At 39.3% G+C, this 17948-nt stretch overlaps 1 protein-coding gene across 1 annotated transcript in view; it reads right to left on the minus strand.

The window, feature by feature from the left end:
• The window catches only part of LOC121948484 (dedicator of cytokinesis protein 2-like), a 137369-nt gene that overhangs the window by 21750 nt on the left and 97671 nt on the right, over positions 1-17948 (minus strand). The window contains exons 28-35 of the mRNA XM_042493882.1: positions 9520-9618; positions 9333-9427; positions 6128-6206; positions 5898-5998; positions 5522-5580; positions 3789-3937; positions 3400-3485; positions 1816-1972 (exon numbers count right to left, since the gene is read on the minus strand). Of these exons, the coding sequence (XP_042349816.1) occupies positions 1816-1972; positions 3400-3485; positions 3789-3937; positions 5522-5580; positions 5898-5998; positions 6128-6206; positions 9333-9427; positions 9520-9618 (825 nt within the window). The remainder of the gene's footprint in view (positions 1-1815; positions 1973-3399; positions 3486-3788; positions 3938-5521; positions 5581-5897; positions 5999-6127; positions 6207-9332; positions 9428-9519; positions 9619-17948) is intronic.

Genomic DNA, 17948 nt, shown 5'->3' on the forward strand with positions numbered 1-17948 from the left:
ATGGGCAGCTGCCACAGGCTACAAGCTAAACACCTCTGCCATGTGCCAACAGCCTCAACTCCTCATGGAGAAATAACACGTTAGAGATACCGGCACAAACACAACCATTCATCATTAACTGATCTCCCTGAATGTTAGCGTCTCAGAAATGTCTTCAAAAATGAAAATTTCTAGGAAAGAATCCAAATAAGAACTGTAGATATGAAGGAAGGAAAATGGATTATGAAGGAGAAATTATTTGATATAATCTGCTGTGGAGACGATGGCACGGTGGGTAGAAGGATCCGTTACTGAACTTGAGTATACCGTGGGGGGGAATCTGATTAGGAGATCACATAAGAGAAAAGACGTGGAGCAGACAGGAGCTGATGCAACCCTCTGCAAAAAACAGTCGGAGACCAGACACAGAGATGAATCTTTTCCTTTAGATCAATCAGCATACAAATCAAATGTGGAAAAAAGGATACAAAGACCTTGACGTGAAAGATGGGACATAAAATCAGTGATGCATAATGATCGCTTCATCAGTGTGGCTCTTTTGGTACGAATGAGATTATTGACTGAGGTCCCTGTGGAACTAATTCGCTTACTAGTCTCTTCTTATGTCAGTCCTTCAATTAATAATGACTTTATTGATGTCGGTGTGTGCGTTGACATGTGTGTGTGAGATCAGCACCTTGGCTGGCAAGTTCAATATTACAGCTACAAAGTACAGTGCATGAAACACGAGGTTAGTGTCAATAAATGCAAATCCACGGTCATGTGTGCAAGATTCACAACATATGGGAGATTTTGAAAGATTCGCAGAGCATCAATGAAACATAAAGAAAACAAAAATATGATGAAATTATTTAGGAGGAAAGCTTCACAGCAATATGGTAAAAATCAAGAACCATACTTCCTATGTGGTCCTGTACATAGATTAGTTACTAAAACTTTGCCATAACTTTTCAAGGACCAATAATAAAAATTATTTTTTGGAAAAGTATGCACTTCGCTGTGTCTGCAGCACTTGCCAGCCTGGTTATGGTACTTTTACACACACACACACACACACACACACACACACACACACACACACACAGTCACAGAGGAGAGTCTCCCTTCCCGTAACAAATGCCGCCACACTACAGCACATATATAATTAATTCTTAAAGGGGAAGGCTCGGTCAGTGTCAGACATGGAAAGTGAGAACTGCAATTTTCCATTTGTATCAAACAGCAAATTAAATTTGTTTGAGTCGATTTGCCTTAACATTCGATGCGGAATCGCAATGTTGAATCAGGGCAGCACAAAATACCAGGCTGCACCGAGTCAACACAGGGTTCCTAAAGCTTGAGGAAGGTGGGATTTTAGTCTTTTTAAGCCTTTTCAGAGCCACTCATATTGAAATTTAAGACCAATTTTATAATAACCACAATTGAAGAAAAAAAAGAATGTGAACTAACACCAATTACTAAAAGTTTGGAAGAATTTTGCCCAAATGATTACCCTGAAACAGCTAACTTAAGTTATCCAGGTTAAGGTTATCCCCAGAGGATTATTGTAATAATCAATTTCATTCCACACAACAAAAATCCATGACTTTATAAATCTTTCCATGATTTTTTACTAATTCCATGACTCTTCCAGGCCTGGAAAATGAGATTTTGAAATTCCATTTCAAAGTTTTCCATGACTGTGGGAACTCTGCCTTTAAGATAGCAAACCTGAACACCTTAGTTTGGAGAAGGAACTTGTAATGCAGATCAAGCACAAAACCATTTTCGTCGAGGCAAAGAGAACCGATGGATTTGAAAGATGTTAGGACTTACCAGAAGGTTGACAGTGCAGCTCATGCGGTTGTTGCGGCTGTCATCGCTCATCACGGTGCGGTAGTCAAGGAGACGAATGAGGAGTCCCTTCACCAAGGCGACAAAGTGCTGCACCTGCAGCCTCAGCGTGGATTTCTCTGCAGCACAGTCCAGTAGGCTGGCAGACGGACAACAGCAAGTTATTCATCAGAGGAATTTGGCCATGATTTTAAGTGTTTGAGTACTGCAAGTTTTGTGAATGTATTTCAGTAAAACCATGAGTCCAAAGTTCCTAAGGGTGAAAAAGACCATAGCAAAGCCAGGCCAATCAAGATGTAAAACATTATTGTATCATGCTATACCATATGTTAGTGCACTATCACTTAAATCATGACTTGTTTGTTTATATACAGTAGGAAAAGGGTGACCAGATAAGAATGGATGAAATTCAGGACAGGGTAGCTTCGGGATAGGGATGGTTTACACACAAATCTGCATAACTTCCACACAATTTTATCTAAATTATATAGATGTTAGTGACAGAGATTTTCCTTTGTCAGTGCAATTTATTTATTTATTTTTATTGTGTATTTATTAAAATTTAAGCTGTTTTTATCAGGACAGTTAAGTCAGGGCAGCTTAATTTCACTGTAATGTTTGCTGCATGTAATAATAAATCCTCCTTGAACCCCTGAATATTTTTATCACGCATACTGCTTTTAGCGGCGACTGCATTCTCCATCATCTGGTTTAAAACAGGTCAAATTATATTAGTAATCTGTTATTTGTGACAACCTAATTAGTGCAATAGATAAGTTAAAACAAATCAATAATATTTTTGTATAACAACAAGCAGGCCATTTAATACCAAAAAGAAGGATTTATAGCCTACATAAGTGATTTGATATTCTCACGGATTCAGAGAGTAAAGCTATTGACCTACTGAGTCATGGAGACTAATTTATAATTTAATGAAAGGGTATCCTCATTTGGATTGAGTCTCCTTTATTCTGGTGACAGCAGTAGCTTGTTGCGTGTATCTCTGCTATGCTATTAATTATTCATGACAATTTGGCAGCGTTCCAAAATACACAATACATTTAATACAGCATTTTTTTAATATAACCTTGCCACCAAGTCAGGTCTCCTCAGTGATTTTGCCTTCAAGGCTCAAGTCAAATTGAGTCTCACAGCACACAGACAGACGATTTAGACTATTGTTTTATCTTGTTGATATTCTATTGCTATAGTGGTTGATTTTCAGAACAAACAGCACAGGATTTAGGATTCTGGACAACTGCTCGTACTTAGGGAATGTACCAAACTTTTCTGGATGTCTGGTCACCGCTCATTTGTCAACCTGTAAAGCAATTAAGAGATATTTTGCTGATTTTTAACCAGGTCTGTGTTTTGCGCAGTGTATGCAGAGGAACAGTGTTTGACTCCCTGCCCTTGCCGTTAGCAACAATCTGCCTGATTACGAAACCAAACACATTCATCTGCACATGCTTCCCACACTGCAGTGACACAGGCCTGGTTAAATATCGGCAGAGTATCCCTTTAATGATTGCTGTAATTGTGGTATATTCTAAAACTCAGGCCTACGTGGTCTCCAGCAGCTGCATGTAGCGCTCGTCTCCTCCTCCACCCTCCACCTCATGGTCCAACTTCAGAATGATCTCATTCTCAAACTACAGAAGGGGAGAAAGAGAGAGCAACAAGGGAGAAAAAGAGGAGAGGATAAAACAACAGAGAGGAAAGATAGAAGAAGAAATCAATTATGCAAGCATAATTAAGGTGTCTCTTTTAATTACATGCAGTGACACAGGGAATCGATAACGTGCACAATATGCATGCGCCAGCGCGTCTGTGTGTGTTTTGTGCATGCAAAAGGGAATTTTTGCTTTTATGTCTACAGATGTTTCGTGTGTGACCAATTCTGCACACCTGCATCTAAAAACACAAAGCACATGTGTGTATGTGTGCGTTTCTACCTTGTGGAAGTTTCCAGAGTGTGCATGCTCGCAGCTGATCATGTCGAAGAAGATAGGGATGGTGGCCCTTCTCAGCTCTTCTTCTGGGATCAAAGTCATCTCCAGGATGGGACCCACCATGCCAGGGATGAAACAGATCTTATGACTGCCTAAAACACACACACACACACACACACACACACACACACACACACACACACACACACACACAGACACACAAACATAATGAAACAGGCTGGTAACACCACATCTGACCCATTTTCGCTTGCTCACCACCTGTTCCAACTTTCGCCCTCAGGAAGTTTCCACGGGTCTCTGTCTACCCACACTTTCGAGTTCAAGCTGCATTTCCCTCTAAAATGTGAACTTCCTGTCTCTAGAATATAACCTTGCATGTCTTTATAACCCTGCAGCTTCCTATGACTGCCAAGAAAACACTGTGGATTTTATTTATAGTGATATGTTATATTGATGCCTGTCTGTGAAATGGTACTGACATCGTGAACCCTTACTGCCATTCTGTGCCGCAAACAAATTACAGACACTTGGTTGTGTTTTACACCCACCTACACCCACAGGTATGTCTTGATATGAGCATAAACACGTATGTTTTCAGACCCAGATGCAGCAAGGCAACTACACTTACATCAGGGTGTTTACAGGTATAAACATGTTAGACTTTTTAATACTTTTTTAATACCGATTTAAATGAAATCTAAGACCAAACTGGCAATGGAAATACATACACAAACAAAAAACATTTACTCTTTGCAAGATCAAGTAAACACGCTGATGTCAGTTCAAAATGAACATAAGGTAAAATGACACTGATGACGGTCTCTGTGCTCTACGCTCTGCACAGAAAAAATAAACTAACTAAAGGTCTGGCCAGCAAGGCGTAAATGCAACACTTTTCACTGGGTGATCTAAATGCATAGAGGGGCCAAAAATAGGGGCACTGCATGCAAACAGATGGTTTGTCAAAGTCTGTTCCTCCCTTGAATAGTGTTTCCCTCCTGTAAAACTGCTGATTCCTGTAGTGCCAACACTTGAAATTCCCAGTGAAGTGAGTAAAAAACATCTAAGACCCTTCCATTATGAATTTAAGACAATTTAATACCTTTTAGGGCCTTTGATCAGTAAATATGTATTTAAGACATTCCTGTGTGGAAGATTTAGGGGGATTTAGTGGCATCTAGTGGTGCAGATTGCAGATTACAACAAGCTGAAACTTCTGGTTAGAATTATTTTAACGTTTATTGTGCAGGAGGTTTTTAGCAGGAGCCAATTTATCTGCAGAGGTCTCTTCCTCTCTGAAACGGACTCAGTGATTAAAACCAGTAAAAACACTGAATAAAGCAGTCTGACTTTGAAAAAAATCTGTTTTTTTCTGATGCTGCTTGTTGTAAAGGGGCTGCTAACTATGGTGGCACAGAGTAAAAAATGAAAACGTGAATGGCCCTTGCTAGAGCCAGAGTTTGGTTTGCCCGTTTAGGGCTTATGTTATGTAGTGCAACATGGCAATGTCTGTAAACAAGGACTTGCTCCCTCTGTAGATATAAACACCTCCTTCTACAGTGACGAAAATACAATAACTCTTATTTTCTGGTAATTATACATTAAAGAAAACATACTTCTAAAATTACATTTCTACCCATTTATTCCCCTAAATCCTACACACTGAACCTTAAAGGACCTGTGGCCATCCTGATATATACACCTGACTGTCTTACCTAGTTTGTACCAGATGTCACGTATAGCAAAGCCAATGAGTCTTCTCATATCTCCGTATCTGAAATTAAGAGAAAAAACACACACAGAAACAGAAAAAGAAATCAGTCTATTAGTTTAGAAACGATGTCTTGATCAATACTGTTATTTTCTCCTTCAGAAACTGAACAGCCCAGTGGGAAAGATAATGCTGCACTAATCTGTGCCAAACATGGACTAAATGGAATGTCTATCTACAGGCATCACACGGTTTTAATAAGCTGTGGGAGTGTAAACAGTAAATGCAGACTCCAAAATAGATCACAGATCACTGAGTGTTTCATTAGAGCAGGGAGTGTAGGTGAGGTAAATAAGGAAATTATACGGCCCGTCTCTCACTTGGCCAGAATCTTGTTCCTCTTGGTTGGGGAGAAATGCTGAAGCTGCAGAGACTCCTGGGTAATAAATGCCACCGCCAAGTGGAAGTAGTTATTCCACAACTAAATGAGAAAGAAGAAAGGGGATGTAGAGAGAGATAATATAGATCCATGTGTAAAGCTGTACAGGAAAAATACACAAGATGCTGTCAATATGAGCCAAAGCCTGTGAGCACACACAAACACATGTACCTGCACTTCAAAGTCGTCGTTATTGAGGAACTTTTGGTTCATCGTGTCTGCGTAGGTATTGATGGCTCTCAGGAACACTCTGATTGACACAAACACACAAACAAAATATACCAATAAAGTAGCATTATGCTATAAAAATAACTTCCTCATGCAGCAGTTTGATTGTTGTTGAATGATTAATAAATAAAAAAATAACATTAAAGAAAAAAAGTCAAGTCTAAGAATAAACAGATGATCTAAAATGTAACTTATTTGTTGTTTATCAAAGAATTTCAGCTCTGACAGCAGCTCTAGCCCGCAGCTTTATACTGCTATTTCAGACAAGACTGTAACATTGCTTCAGATTCAAATCCTCTGTCACGATGATAGAGCATGATAGCAGCTTCACACAGTGTGCAGGTGTATCAGTGAGTTGTGACTTCATGCATTTCTAAAGTTAAGTCTTTCTGCCCCGACACCATCTATCTGTCAATCATCCTTATTCACAGCCAGCTGACTTTCCCTCTCCGTCCCTTCTTCTCCTTAGTGGGACTTCCTCTCTCTACCTGCACACCTCTTCCCTAACCCCAGTCTCCACACACTCCTTATCAACCCGTCTCTTCCTCTGCCTCAATCTCACTTTTACCTATTTGCCTTTTCTCTTCCTCTCACACAGCTGTAGCCTCCCCTCCAGCTCACATCACAAAAAGATACCCCACAGCAGCTCACACACATATTTTGTCACATCAGCCTGTTTCATCATCGCAGCACTGATCCCCAGCTTTGCTATCTCAAACTTATCCCTCTGTGGGTTTGTGTGGATGCAGTGTGGATGTCAACAATCTTTTATAATTCACATACACTGAGCCTCAAAATCCCAATAGCTGGTCGAACTGTGGCAGTTGTGGCCTCCTCAGTTAGAGAAGCAGACATGCAGGGTGCAAACTACAGGGGAGCCAGAGAGAGCTTAGCGCCTTTAAATAAGACATGAGCTGCTGAAATTTTCGGGGTCTCTAAAGCCCCTTTCCAACTGCGCAAAAAAACCCACTAACACCCTCTGACATCTGGCTGTTTTATTTATTGGGAAAGATTACAACTCTCGGGACAAATGACACTGCTGTAGTCATGAGTATTTATTGGCTCCACCTTTGATTGGCTTTAATGGCAGCGACAGAAATGCAACATCCAGGTGGTCGCGTTACTTTAACTTTCCGAATTAGTCTGCATCAAGTTTGACAGACAAAAAAAACAAGTACAAGATGCTAGAAAAGAAATCACAGTGACATTTACACTGGCCTCCACTCCAAGTTTACTAACCTTTTAACCAGCTCTTCTGTGACGTTCAACATAATACACCAATAAATAAAAATAATGATTAAAAAAATCAATAAATAAATAAACACATACACAGAAAGGCATACTCATCTGCTGCAGAGCTGTGTAGACAGCTCTGGGGATGGTATAGGAATTTATTGCCTTTTTTTTTTTTTTTTAGCATTTCAGGTGTTTACAAAACTTGTGTGCACATGCTAATTTTGGTGGAAAAAGGTTATAAAATATTAGCAATATTCTATTTTTGCCACCCATTGCTATTTTTCTGTATTTTCATTTTCATAGATCATGTGTAAAATTTGGCTGTTACTGTATGCTGCTCTTTGATACATGACCCTAAAATTGTCTGCCCGAATTGTACAAAAAGAGAACACTGTGCTCATCTGAATGTGATGGGTAACTTAGATCCCTTGTAGGCAGCTTGTTGTACTTTGCTTTGGATTTCATGCTCATACATAAGTGTGTTTATAGGCTGTTTTGCAATCTGACCTATCTGTGTCTTATTTGTGTTGATAAAGTGTAGAATTTGGTGCATCACTCTGCAGAGTGTGCTGAGTATACTGTGCCAAGCTCTAGATGGCTGTATTATATCTGTTACAGAGATGGTATCTTTGGGATGCTGGCTTTATAGTCCCTCTAAGGACAGGGACTCCAATTAGAGAGCAGGGCATGCAGAGTTCATTCCAAAATACACTTTTGTGATCACTTGAATGCTTGGGTGTGCGTGGTTCTCCATGTAGCCCTTTTTGCACTAAGCACACACTCCAGAGGCATGTGAAGGACAACAGCCAGAACAATAAAAACACTCTAGACACCGTCGAGAGGGCTTTCTATGTTGACAATTGCTTGCACAGCCTTACATCTGCCAAAAACTTGCTTTCTCCTAGAGGTAGCCAACATGGTGTTGATACTCATGTGGAGGTCCTCTCTTTGTGGCATGCAAGCTCATACAAGTCAAAGACCAGCATGAGAAATTAAATGCAAAGCAGAGGATGCTGCAAGATCAAACTGTACTGACCACGCATATTTCTTAAAATTGCCACCTCCCCCATGTTAAAGATGTTAAATGATCTTATACAACGTTTGCATCCAGCTTTCTTTTCTGAGTAGGAATCCTTTGCCAAGCAGGCCATTCAGTCTACACCACTGTCAAACATCTCTGCCCAGAGGAAGTAAATAAAACAGTGCTATCTATACTCATATATATTTTTTTCTCATACCATACTGAATACATATATTATATTACTGTCCCTTCACACTTATTAGTCTCTTTTATAAAAAAAGAACAGAAAATGAGTTGAAAGAGTTAGTTAATTCAATTTTCATGCCATCGGTGCAATCTTGTAATAACTGTGTCCATGGAAACGATGATGAACACAGCCATAAAAGTTTTCGTATGCAGAAAAGTTCTTTTCACTTTAATGATAATGGCCCCACTGTATAACTCATTATTTTTCAGACAAGCCTAATATTTGGTTATTTGTGATGATTTGTGCTAAGTTATAAGGCACTCGGGGCAGGGCTGCTCTATGAAGGATTGTGCATTAAGTTGCACACTTTACTTGCTTTGCACGCCATCAAGCTTGCTCTGGCCTGCACTCTCTCAGACAGTGGTAAACACTATGGCTGTGCTTGCTGCCTGCTCCAAATGCCATTATAAATACTGCTTGTATCATCAATATATTTTTAGAAATTCTGATTTTTATATTACAGAAAACTGATTATGGGCTATAGACTGGAAACATACTTGTTCATAATCTTCCTTTTTTCCCATACTTATCCAGACAAGGAAATTATAAAAATAAAATTTTACAGACTTTTAAAAAAAACAAAACTTTTCCATATTGCATGTAGGAACCCTGGGTATCAGTGTGTCTGTGTGTGCTTGTAGTACCTGTTCTGTACCATGATCATGGCCATCCAGTCAGAGGGGTATACATGTTTCCCAATCAGGTCCTTGAAAAGCAGGAAGGACTCCATCAGAAAGTCCTGCAGTGAAATGGACAAGAGAAGGCGAGTGTGTGTAACGGTTTGACAGCTTGTATTTGTCTGAAAGTTTGTGTTGGTGTGTGTGTTCTTACCACTAGATCAGAGGTTCCGCTGAAGGTTTCTATGTACGTTTCATAGTGTCGATCATCCATCTGACTCAGGATAGCTGTCATGCAGGCGACCACTCTGGACTAAAAGTGTGAGTGTGAGAGAGAAAAGATGCATCATTACTTTTTGGACACTGTGCTGTACTTACTCTGAGTGCTATACGTCTACAGCCAAAGACATTTAAATCTCTTAAGGTAATTTGTTGCTGCATCATGTCTATGACTGCTTGAAGCGAATTTCAAAGAAAACCTCACACCAGTTCTGTCACTTGCTTGAGCCACAATCTAAGATTAAGTCCAAACAGCACCAACATCATCACAAACACAACCTGGAACAAAAGGGCAGGACTGTGAACGAGACCCTGTGATGTTATTTTTAAAAATGCTCTTTGCATCCACAACGCAATATTCAAAAATTACCATAATTACTATAAACAAACATAACTATAGCCAGAAACACTGGCAACCTCTCCAGATTCTAAATTGTATTTATAAATTGTGGCCGTCTGCAACAAGGTAAGATTTCAAATATATTTTTTGCATTGCTATAACACACCACACACACACACACACACACACACACACAAATTAAACTAAACAGAAACAAGTGTAAGAGTTCCTTTCGACAGCAAACAGTGAAAGATGCAAACACTTAAAGGAAAAATCTTTTTGCCAAACTTAATTGCTGAACATTTTTATCTATAAAAATGTGCCACAGGAAAAAACAATCCCTTTTAACGTGTGTTATTTGAGATTGTTTTTGTGAAGGTAGACAGAAGACAACTTTACAGATATAAAACAGAGCAACAGCAAAGATGAGAATTCGTTTTTGAGAAACACTAGGTGTTGCAGTTAGGTCCAACTGCTTACAAGATGACAAGATTAGACTGATTAAAAACCAGAGATTCTCTTAAGTGAATGAAAAAAGGTATGCATGTTAGCCGGTGATAAAGAAGGGTACAATTTGGCTGCTAACAACAGTAACTAGCTGACGTGTAAAAGGAGCATTATAGTCTTTGTAATATTATGCAACTCATCTCACCTCTACGTTATCTTTGTACGTATCAATGTTTTATATGATTGTATGTCTGAGTTGCATTCACAGTTTACATACATGTCTGTGAAAACATGGATGCTTCACACACAACTTTAACCTAGCAGCACAGAAGATCTATACAACCAACCCAGTTTCAACATGGCAACACAAGATTAGTCACCAACTGACCAGAGTAATGACCAGCAAAGTGTTTTTGCAGAACATTATATCACCGTGAAGTTGACAGTTGAACTTCTGAATATATGATGTCATCAGTTCATCATTATATCTTATTACACATTTGGGTAAATTTTTCATAATTTACGAGTTGTGGCCAAAACCATGTTTTGTGAGGTCAGAGTGACCTTTGCCCTGTTCATTCAAGTCCAAGTGGAAAATTCCCTGAAGGTGCTTTATGAGAATTAGACAGACGAGGTCACAGTGACCTTGACCTTTGACCTATGACCACCAAAACCTACTCAGTTCATTGTTTAGTCCAAGTGGACATATTTGAAGAAATTCCCTCAAGGTGTTCATGAGACATTGCTGTCATGAGAACAGATGGACAAGTGTATGTCCATGTGGGACGGATGGACAACCCAAAAACATAATGCCTCCTGCCACGGCTATCACTGGCACAAAGGCATAAAACTCAAAAAATATAAAATCATGTCAAAACAAAACTTGCTCCTGGTTTCACAAAGCCATTTTCATTTTTGTTGGCAAATTTACATACTGATTTACATACTGCAGGTTTTTTTAGTGTCAGTGATTTTAATGAGGTTTAACTCCTCAGAACGAGCACTTAACTCTGAATATGGCCCAAGGTGAGAACACAAAAACACACAGAGAGCCTGGTAATAAGGAGAATAGGATATAGAAGATGAAAGTAAAGAGACAGAAGAGGAGGGAGAAGGAGCAAGCGTCACTGTGAAAATGAGACAGACATGAAAGATGAGGAAAGGAGAAAAAAAAAGTTTTAAACAAGTTTAAAGTTTGTGTGAAAACTACTTATGCTAAGGAAAAAATCCTTGAGCTGGATTAAAGCACAAAATTTATGGAAAATTTAGCTCAAACCTTTCCACAACCAGAAGCTGAGAGGAGGGAGACACAGTGTGTGTGTATGTGGGCAACAAGGGAGAGAAAAAACACAGAAGAAATGGACAAAAACAGACTAGAAGACCACTGACCAGAGGAGAACAGAAATAACCTATGGCATGAATGTGAAATAGTTTGCATACATAACAGAAATATCACAACAAAATACGGTAAAGCTAAATCTGAAAATGTTACCGGAGAACAGATGAATTTAAAATGACAAATGACCTGCAGAAAATAGCATTTCCCTGTTACTTTTGTTACTTTCTGCTTTCATATTTCCATCTGCCATCTTTGTTTTGATCCACTGAACTGCCTGTAAACACGCATGCGTGACCCTTACACCAGTGAGAGCTTACCAAGTGAGCCTGAAAGAGGTCGGGGCACCTCGAGGAGGGCACCAGGAGGAGTCTGACTCATAAAGGGCACAAACTGGGATAGGCAGTTTTTGATTACGCTTCTACTTCTTAGCTCTGTTTGCAGGCTTTGGAATATCTAGGTAATGATGACAGACAGTGGCCAATTACAGGTCATTTTAGAGAGAGTGCGTTCCTATTACAAGTCCAGATGTGTGTGCATGTTAATTCAGATGGTGAAAGCCTGATTTAATGGCCAAAATCCTGCAGAAAAAGTTGCCTACACTGCAAAGCAACTAATAAAAGGAAGACATACTTATCAAAGAGTTTATAAAAGAGTCTGACAATAAATGTAATTAGACACGTGTCAATATCAGGGAAATGTTTCAGAGATGGAGAGAACATTTACCCAGTAGTTTAGACTTATGCTAACTGGAGCTAAAGACTCACAGCAGCAGCTAATTTAAGTTCATGTTTATGTAGCTAGAGCTTCAGATCTCAGTGTGTCATCTCAAAGGGCTTTACAGGTCCACAAGTTTGCAAAGAAAACAGAATGGTTTGGATGGATTCACGTAGAACTGCCATAATTTAACGGCATCAGGATCACAATCATGACAGGGATGGATCTCAGCGACAGGCTACAATGTATTTTCAATGGACGCTAGAGACATAAAGCTACAAACTGACGCCCAACACTTGAGCTGATCTCAACTTTTTTCAGCTCTCTCATGACACAGTGAAGGGTCAAACAATCTAATGGTTTGTTTTTAGCTGTGGCACTGTGTTATTTAGCTTAGTAAGCTGACACTACGCTATCTTTACGTAAATTGCAAAACACATAAAGATGCAGTGGGGAAGAAAAGTAATATTAAAATGGGGTTCAGACATTGTTTATAAGCACAGACATTTTGCTTACCAAAAATTTCGAGTCGGGGTTATTTGTGGCAAGTAGAAGACATAAACAGAATGTGACAATGTAAGTACGTTAACAAATGTTTGTGCAACACTTCAACAGCGACTCAGCGATAATGTAGCAGGGCACGCTGTTGCTTTATTGCTTGTATATGCATATGACCAAGGCAGGGGAGGGCTGCAGGAGGAGGGCTGTATTTTTATATTCTGGCTTCTTCTTCTTTTCTTTTTTTCTTCCCAGAAAAGTGCTTACCCCAGCTGCTGGTCTGGTGTGGACCTGGGTGTCTTGGCTTAGGCCCTACTCACAGTCACTGTCAATTTGTTTTGTCTTACTTCTACATTAACGTTTTCTGATCCATCCCTTCTGCTACACTTAATTGCTGGAATGAAGTTCACAAACCTTTTTTCAGAAACATGGCAGATGTGCAGGTATTTCTGCAGCCAGGGTTTGGGTGAAATTATCCTCCTGAATTGTTGGCACAAAAGGCAAACACGAGACAGCGATGAAAGATGATGGATGGCTAATTGAAGATGAAAGATGAACGGCATCTAATGTGGTGACAGCTTTCATCTTATCAAAATGTGCAGCGTGTGTCTGTGTGTGTTTGTGCTTGACTGAATTCTAATACAAAACTTTTCAGTCGTGCATGCAAACAAAAACAGCATTTTGTCGTGTTTCAGAGCAAATCTAAAGGCAGACACACATACAGATTGACAAAGGAAATGTTTTCAGTTGGACTTAAAACTGTCTATGATGTCTAACTAGGGAAGAGTACTGTGTGTTATTAAATGTTGTGACCACCCCCATCTTGTACTTAACTATGTTCCTGCAGTGACACCAGAGACCCTGTCAGCACACTCTTTCCCTTAATCTCTCTTCCTTTCTTTCCTACTCCTCTTTTCCTCCTAATGTTCCTATCGCACCATTAAAAGTGCCTGGAGATCAATTCAGTGTGACACTAAAGAAAGCATTGCAAGTAACCATTACTAAAATGGGGCAGCAAGGTGTGAAATGTCTACATTAGATTGTGTGCTTTGATTTTAGATTAAAATGAAGTCTTTTTTTTATTTTTTTATCTGAAACTTTATTTGCATGGGACTAGTAATGTTTTACCTGAGGACCTCAGATATAAATCAGCCATTACTGTAATCTGTCAGGTGAGAGCTCCACCACGATTTACCATTTGTTGTGTAGAGTGGAGTTACAGATGACTGTGTTCATCATATTTGGGAAATGATGTCAGAAAATGTATATTAAGTAGAATATAGACTTTGCTTATCCCATGTGAATGTGCTGCATGAAACACAGACATATGGAGGCATTTGTAAGTCCACATGGTCCCCTGTTAATACTAGTCTTTTATGAATTGGGTTTTTGAGTCAATAGAATCAACTCATGTTATTGAAAGTAAAACTCAATATGGAAAAACACTGCTATTAACAGTTTTTTTCTGACATGATAGCAAGTATTTAAATTATGTAATTATACTCTAGTAAATTGGCAGAAGGTGCCAACAGAGAAGAGAAGGTAGCAAAACTAACTTCTCCTTCTCCCTCACACTCTCTCTCTCTCTTCCTTCTTAGTGTGTGATGGCTGATCAGTAATAGGATTAAGAACACACACACACACACACACACACACACACACACACATACACACACACAGGCACACGCAAACACAGTCAAAATAGAACCAGAAAGTACTGAACTGAAGAGTAGTTTTGGTGAGAGTGTGTGTGTGTGTGTGTGTGTGTGTGTGTGTGTGTGTGTGTGTGTGTGTGTGTGTTTGTGTAGGTCACGTGTCGTATTGCCCTACTTCAGCGTAATTGGTCTTCTCTGAGGACTCGTGCTCTCAATCTCCTTCACACCATCAAAAAAATAAATTTTAAAAAACCCAAACAAACACACATGCTGAAAGGGCCAAATATCTGACTATCAACTGTTTGTGTCCTCATACATGAATGTGTTTCATCAACACATTACATGACATGTGCAGACATATGGGAGGTGTATGAACTCTGTGTATATTAATAAAACTACTGACAGTATTTGTGTGACAGTGAGAGGGGGGAGGGAGCTCAGGGCTTGTTTAGGCGAAGGCCTTACGCAACAGTGAAGAGATTACTGACAAAACAGGACACAGATGCCAGCGAGGTCTGGGATTTCTTTCTACCTCCTCCTCATTTATCTATCCATTTTCTCACTCTGGACACTCAACAATAATGAATAAACAGCTGTAATTTTTGAGGTGAATCAAGAAGACAGCTACCTGAAAGTGCACCTGCATTACTAAATTAAGCACTGCTAAAAATCCCGAGACACTTTTGCACTGTTCATTTCACCCCACAGTGCAAAAGTGTTGAACTAAACAACTACTAAACTACCTCACCTGGGCCTTATAGGCTATTAAAGCTAACCCATGAGCTTACTCTGTCGCTCCCCGACATCCATCCTGCATCACCTTCTTTTGCGCCTTCAGCACCTCACAGCACACCTGCCACACACCCATGAATTGCTGATATGGCTGATTTCCACACCCTACTGCTTAATTGCGCTTTAGCCTTAAACATTGATGAATTCAATACTTAAATCTTAATGATAATAAGATTGAGACTGATGTTTGGAAGACTCAACCTATTGGCTGATTCTGGTAGTATTCTTGGCCTGACGCTCTTTTCAATTTGTCAAGAATCTTGGTGTGATTTTTGACAGCTCCTTCAAATTTGAAAAACACATTAGATTGACTGTCAAAATTAGCTTTTTACAAATAAGACTTTTTAGCTAGGCAGAGTCCTAGCTCTCTCCTAAAGATATCAAGAGAATTATTCATGCTTTTATTACCTCTCGGCTTGATTACTGTAATTCTTTGTATGTGGGTGTAGAACAGTTGTCTCTCACTGGATCACAAAGCTGTCCCTCCACTGGCTTTTTGACCATTTTAGGATTGTTTTTCAGATTTTATTTCTTGTTTTTAAGGTTAGGGTTTTCATTAAAACAATTAATACAAGCAGACAAATACGACTGTCACATGTTAGGAATAAGCAAGCAAAAACTCCAGTCAAAATCAAACACAAGAACTAGTCGACTACATTAATGTGTGGGATTGTCTAAAACAATTTCAGTGATTATCTGAATAGCAATCACATTGACAAAGTGCTCTTTTCTCAATCCTTTCAAATGTTCTTAATTCCTTGATAGTTAGAAGCACAGACCATCTCAGGTCGTTTTGAAAATTATCTTTTAAAAAAGGAGGTGGCATATTCTAGAGCTTTTTTGGCTAAGTTCTGTTAGAACATTGGGTGAGCACAGGCCATATTGGTTTTGGTTTTTACACATGCATGTATACAAACAACAAGGCATCAGCCCAGGCAGAGATTTATAGACAAAAAACAACAAATGCAAGAGTTTTTGGACGGATAGAGAAAACCATTTAGGAATAATGAACAGATCACTATTGTCCAAAATGAAAAAAGTTGCGGAAATCAAGTGTTTCCTTGCCTGGAGCAAGAAACAGGATTTATTAATGCAAAAGAAACTTAAGTTAAGTTTCAGTTTGGAAACAAACTGGCAATGCCTTATCCACAAGAACTTTTGCATCTTCATATTTTAGTTAGAGCACTGAAGTCAACAGATGAGATGCTCCTGAATGTTATCATAATACAAAAACAGTGGTGACTGAGCCTTTGTGGCAGCTGCCACTAAAGTCTGAAACAGCTTATCTATTCATATAAAAACTGCTCAGACTAAAGAAACCTTTAAATCTCTGCTGAAGACCCACCACTTTGGTTGAGCTGACCTTTATGGACCTTGTGCCTCATCCTCTGTTGTCCTGCAGTTTATTCTGTTACTATGTTTATTGTTTTCCTCTGTTCTTACTGTTGTTTGCTTCTGCAGTCATATGTTTTGGTATTTTGTGTCTGTTCAGCACTTTGGTTAACTGTGGATGTTTTTAAATGTGCTCTACAAATAAAAATTAACTGGATTTGACATTATAAATTGTTTGTTTTAAACAAATCTCTTGCATCGACTCCCTCCTTGTCACGTTCCCTGAGCCAGCTGGTGACATATATCACATTTTAGCATATTTAAACACTCCAGTACTCCAATACAGCTGCAGCTGCAGCTACAGCTGCAGCTACGGCTTATTTACTTTTTTCTGAAGCTGGATCCATCTGCAGGTATGCAGACAGCATCCTTGGTGAGCAACAAAACCAAAACTGTTGAACTATCACAGCACAGCCATGGACATGGTGACAAAACCATAGAAATGTTTATCTGTGACTTCAACATACTGTAAAGCCCCTTTCCCACAGCACAAAAAAACATTAACACCCTCTAACACCTGGCCGTAATGGGAAAAGTTACAATCAGCATTCACTCCTGAGTCAAATGACTGCAGTAGCCACGGGTTTTGATGGTATTACAACACGTGTGTGGACGCTTTCATTTTAGCCCTTTTGCCAGCGTGACGCAATAACGCCTGCTGCAAAATACTGTGCGTCTCCGCCCAAGCAGCACTCACACAAGTAACCACCACAACATTTTCACTGGCCACCATGCTGCTTTCTGCTGTTTACTAACCTGTTTTCTGGACTGTCTTTAAAAAAAAAAAAAGACACACAAAAAAGGCATACTTCTGCTGCAGAGCTGTGTACACAGCTCTTGTCTACTGGGAATGGAAAAGAGACTACTGTCTACTTATTGCAGGTTTTCTCTTGTTTGAAAAACCTGCATATATGCTCTCATTTTGGTGAGAAAAGGGTAAAACAGTATCAAAAATAGTGAAAAGTCAGAAAGTCAGAATTCATCTGAAGTTTTCCAATTTTTGAAACCATAATACAGTACAAAGTCAGGCTGTGTTGTGTGTGAGTGCTGTGAGAGAAAGATATTTCCCCTTTAAAAACGTACACAGTCTGACTTTATGCCACCAAGTTTGAGTTCCCTGTTTAAAGTTCATTATCCCCACAAGATGCCCGGTGGGATAAACAGTGAAACGTGATTAATGCAATTAA

Source organism: Plectropomus leopardus, chromosome 9, assembly GCF_008729295.1.
Source record: "Plectropomus leopardus isolate mb chromosome 9, YSFRI_Pleo_2.0, whole genome shotgun sequence".
NCBI lineage: Eukaryota > Metazoa > Chordata > Actinopteri > Perciformes > Serranidae > Plectropomus > Plectropomus leopardus.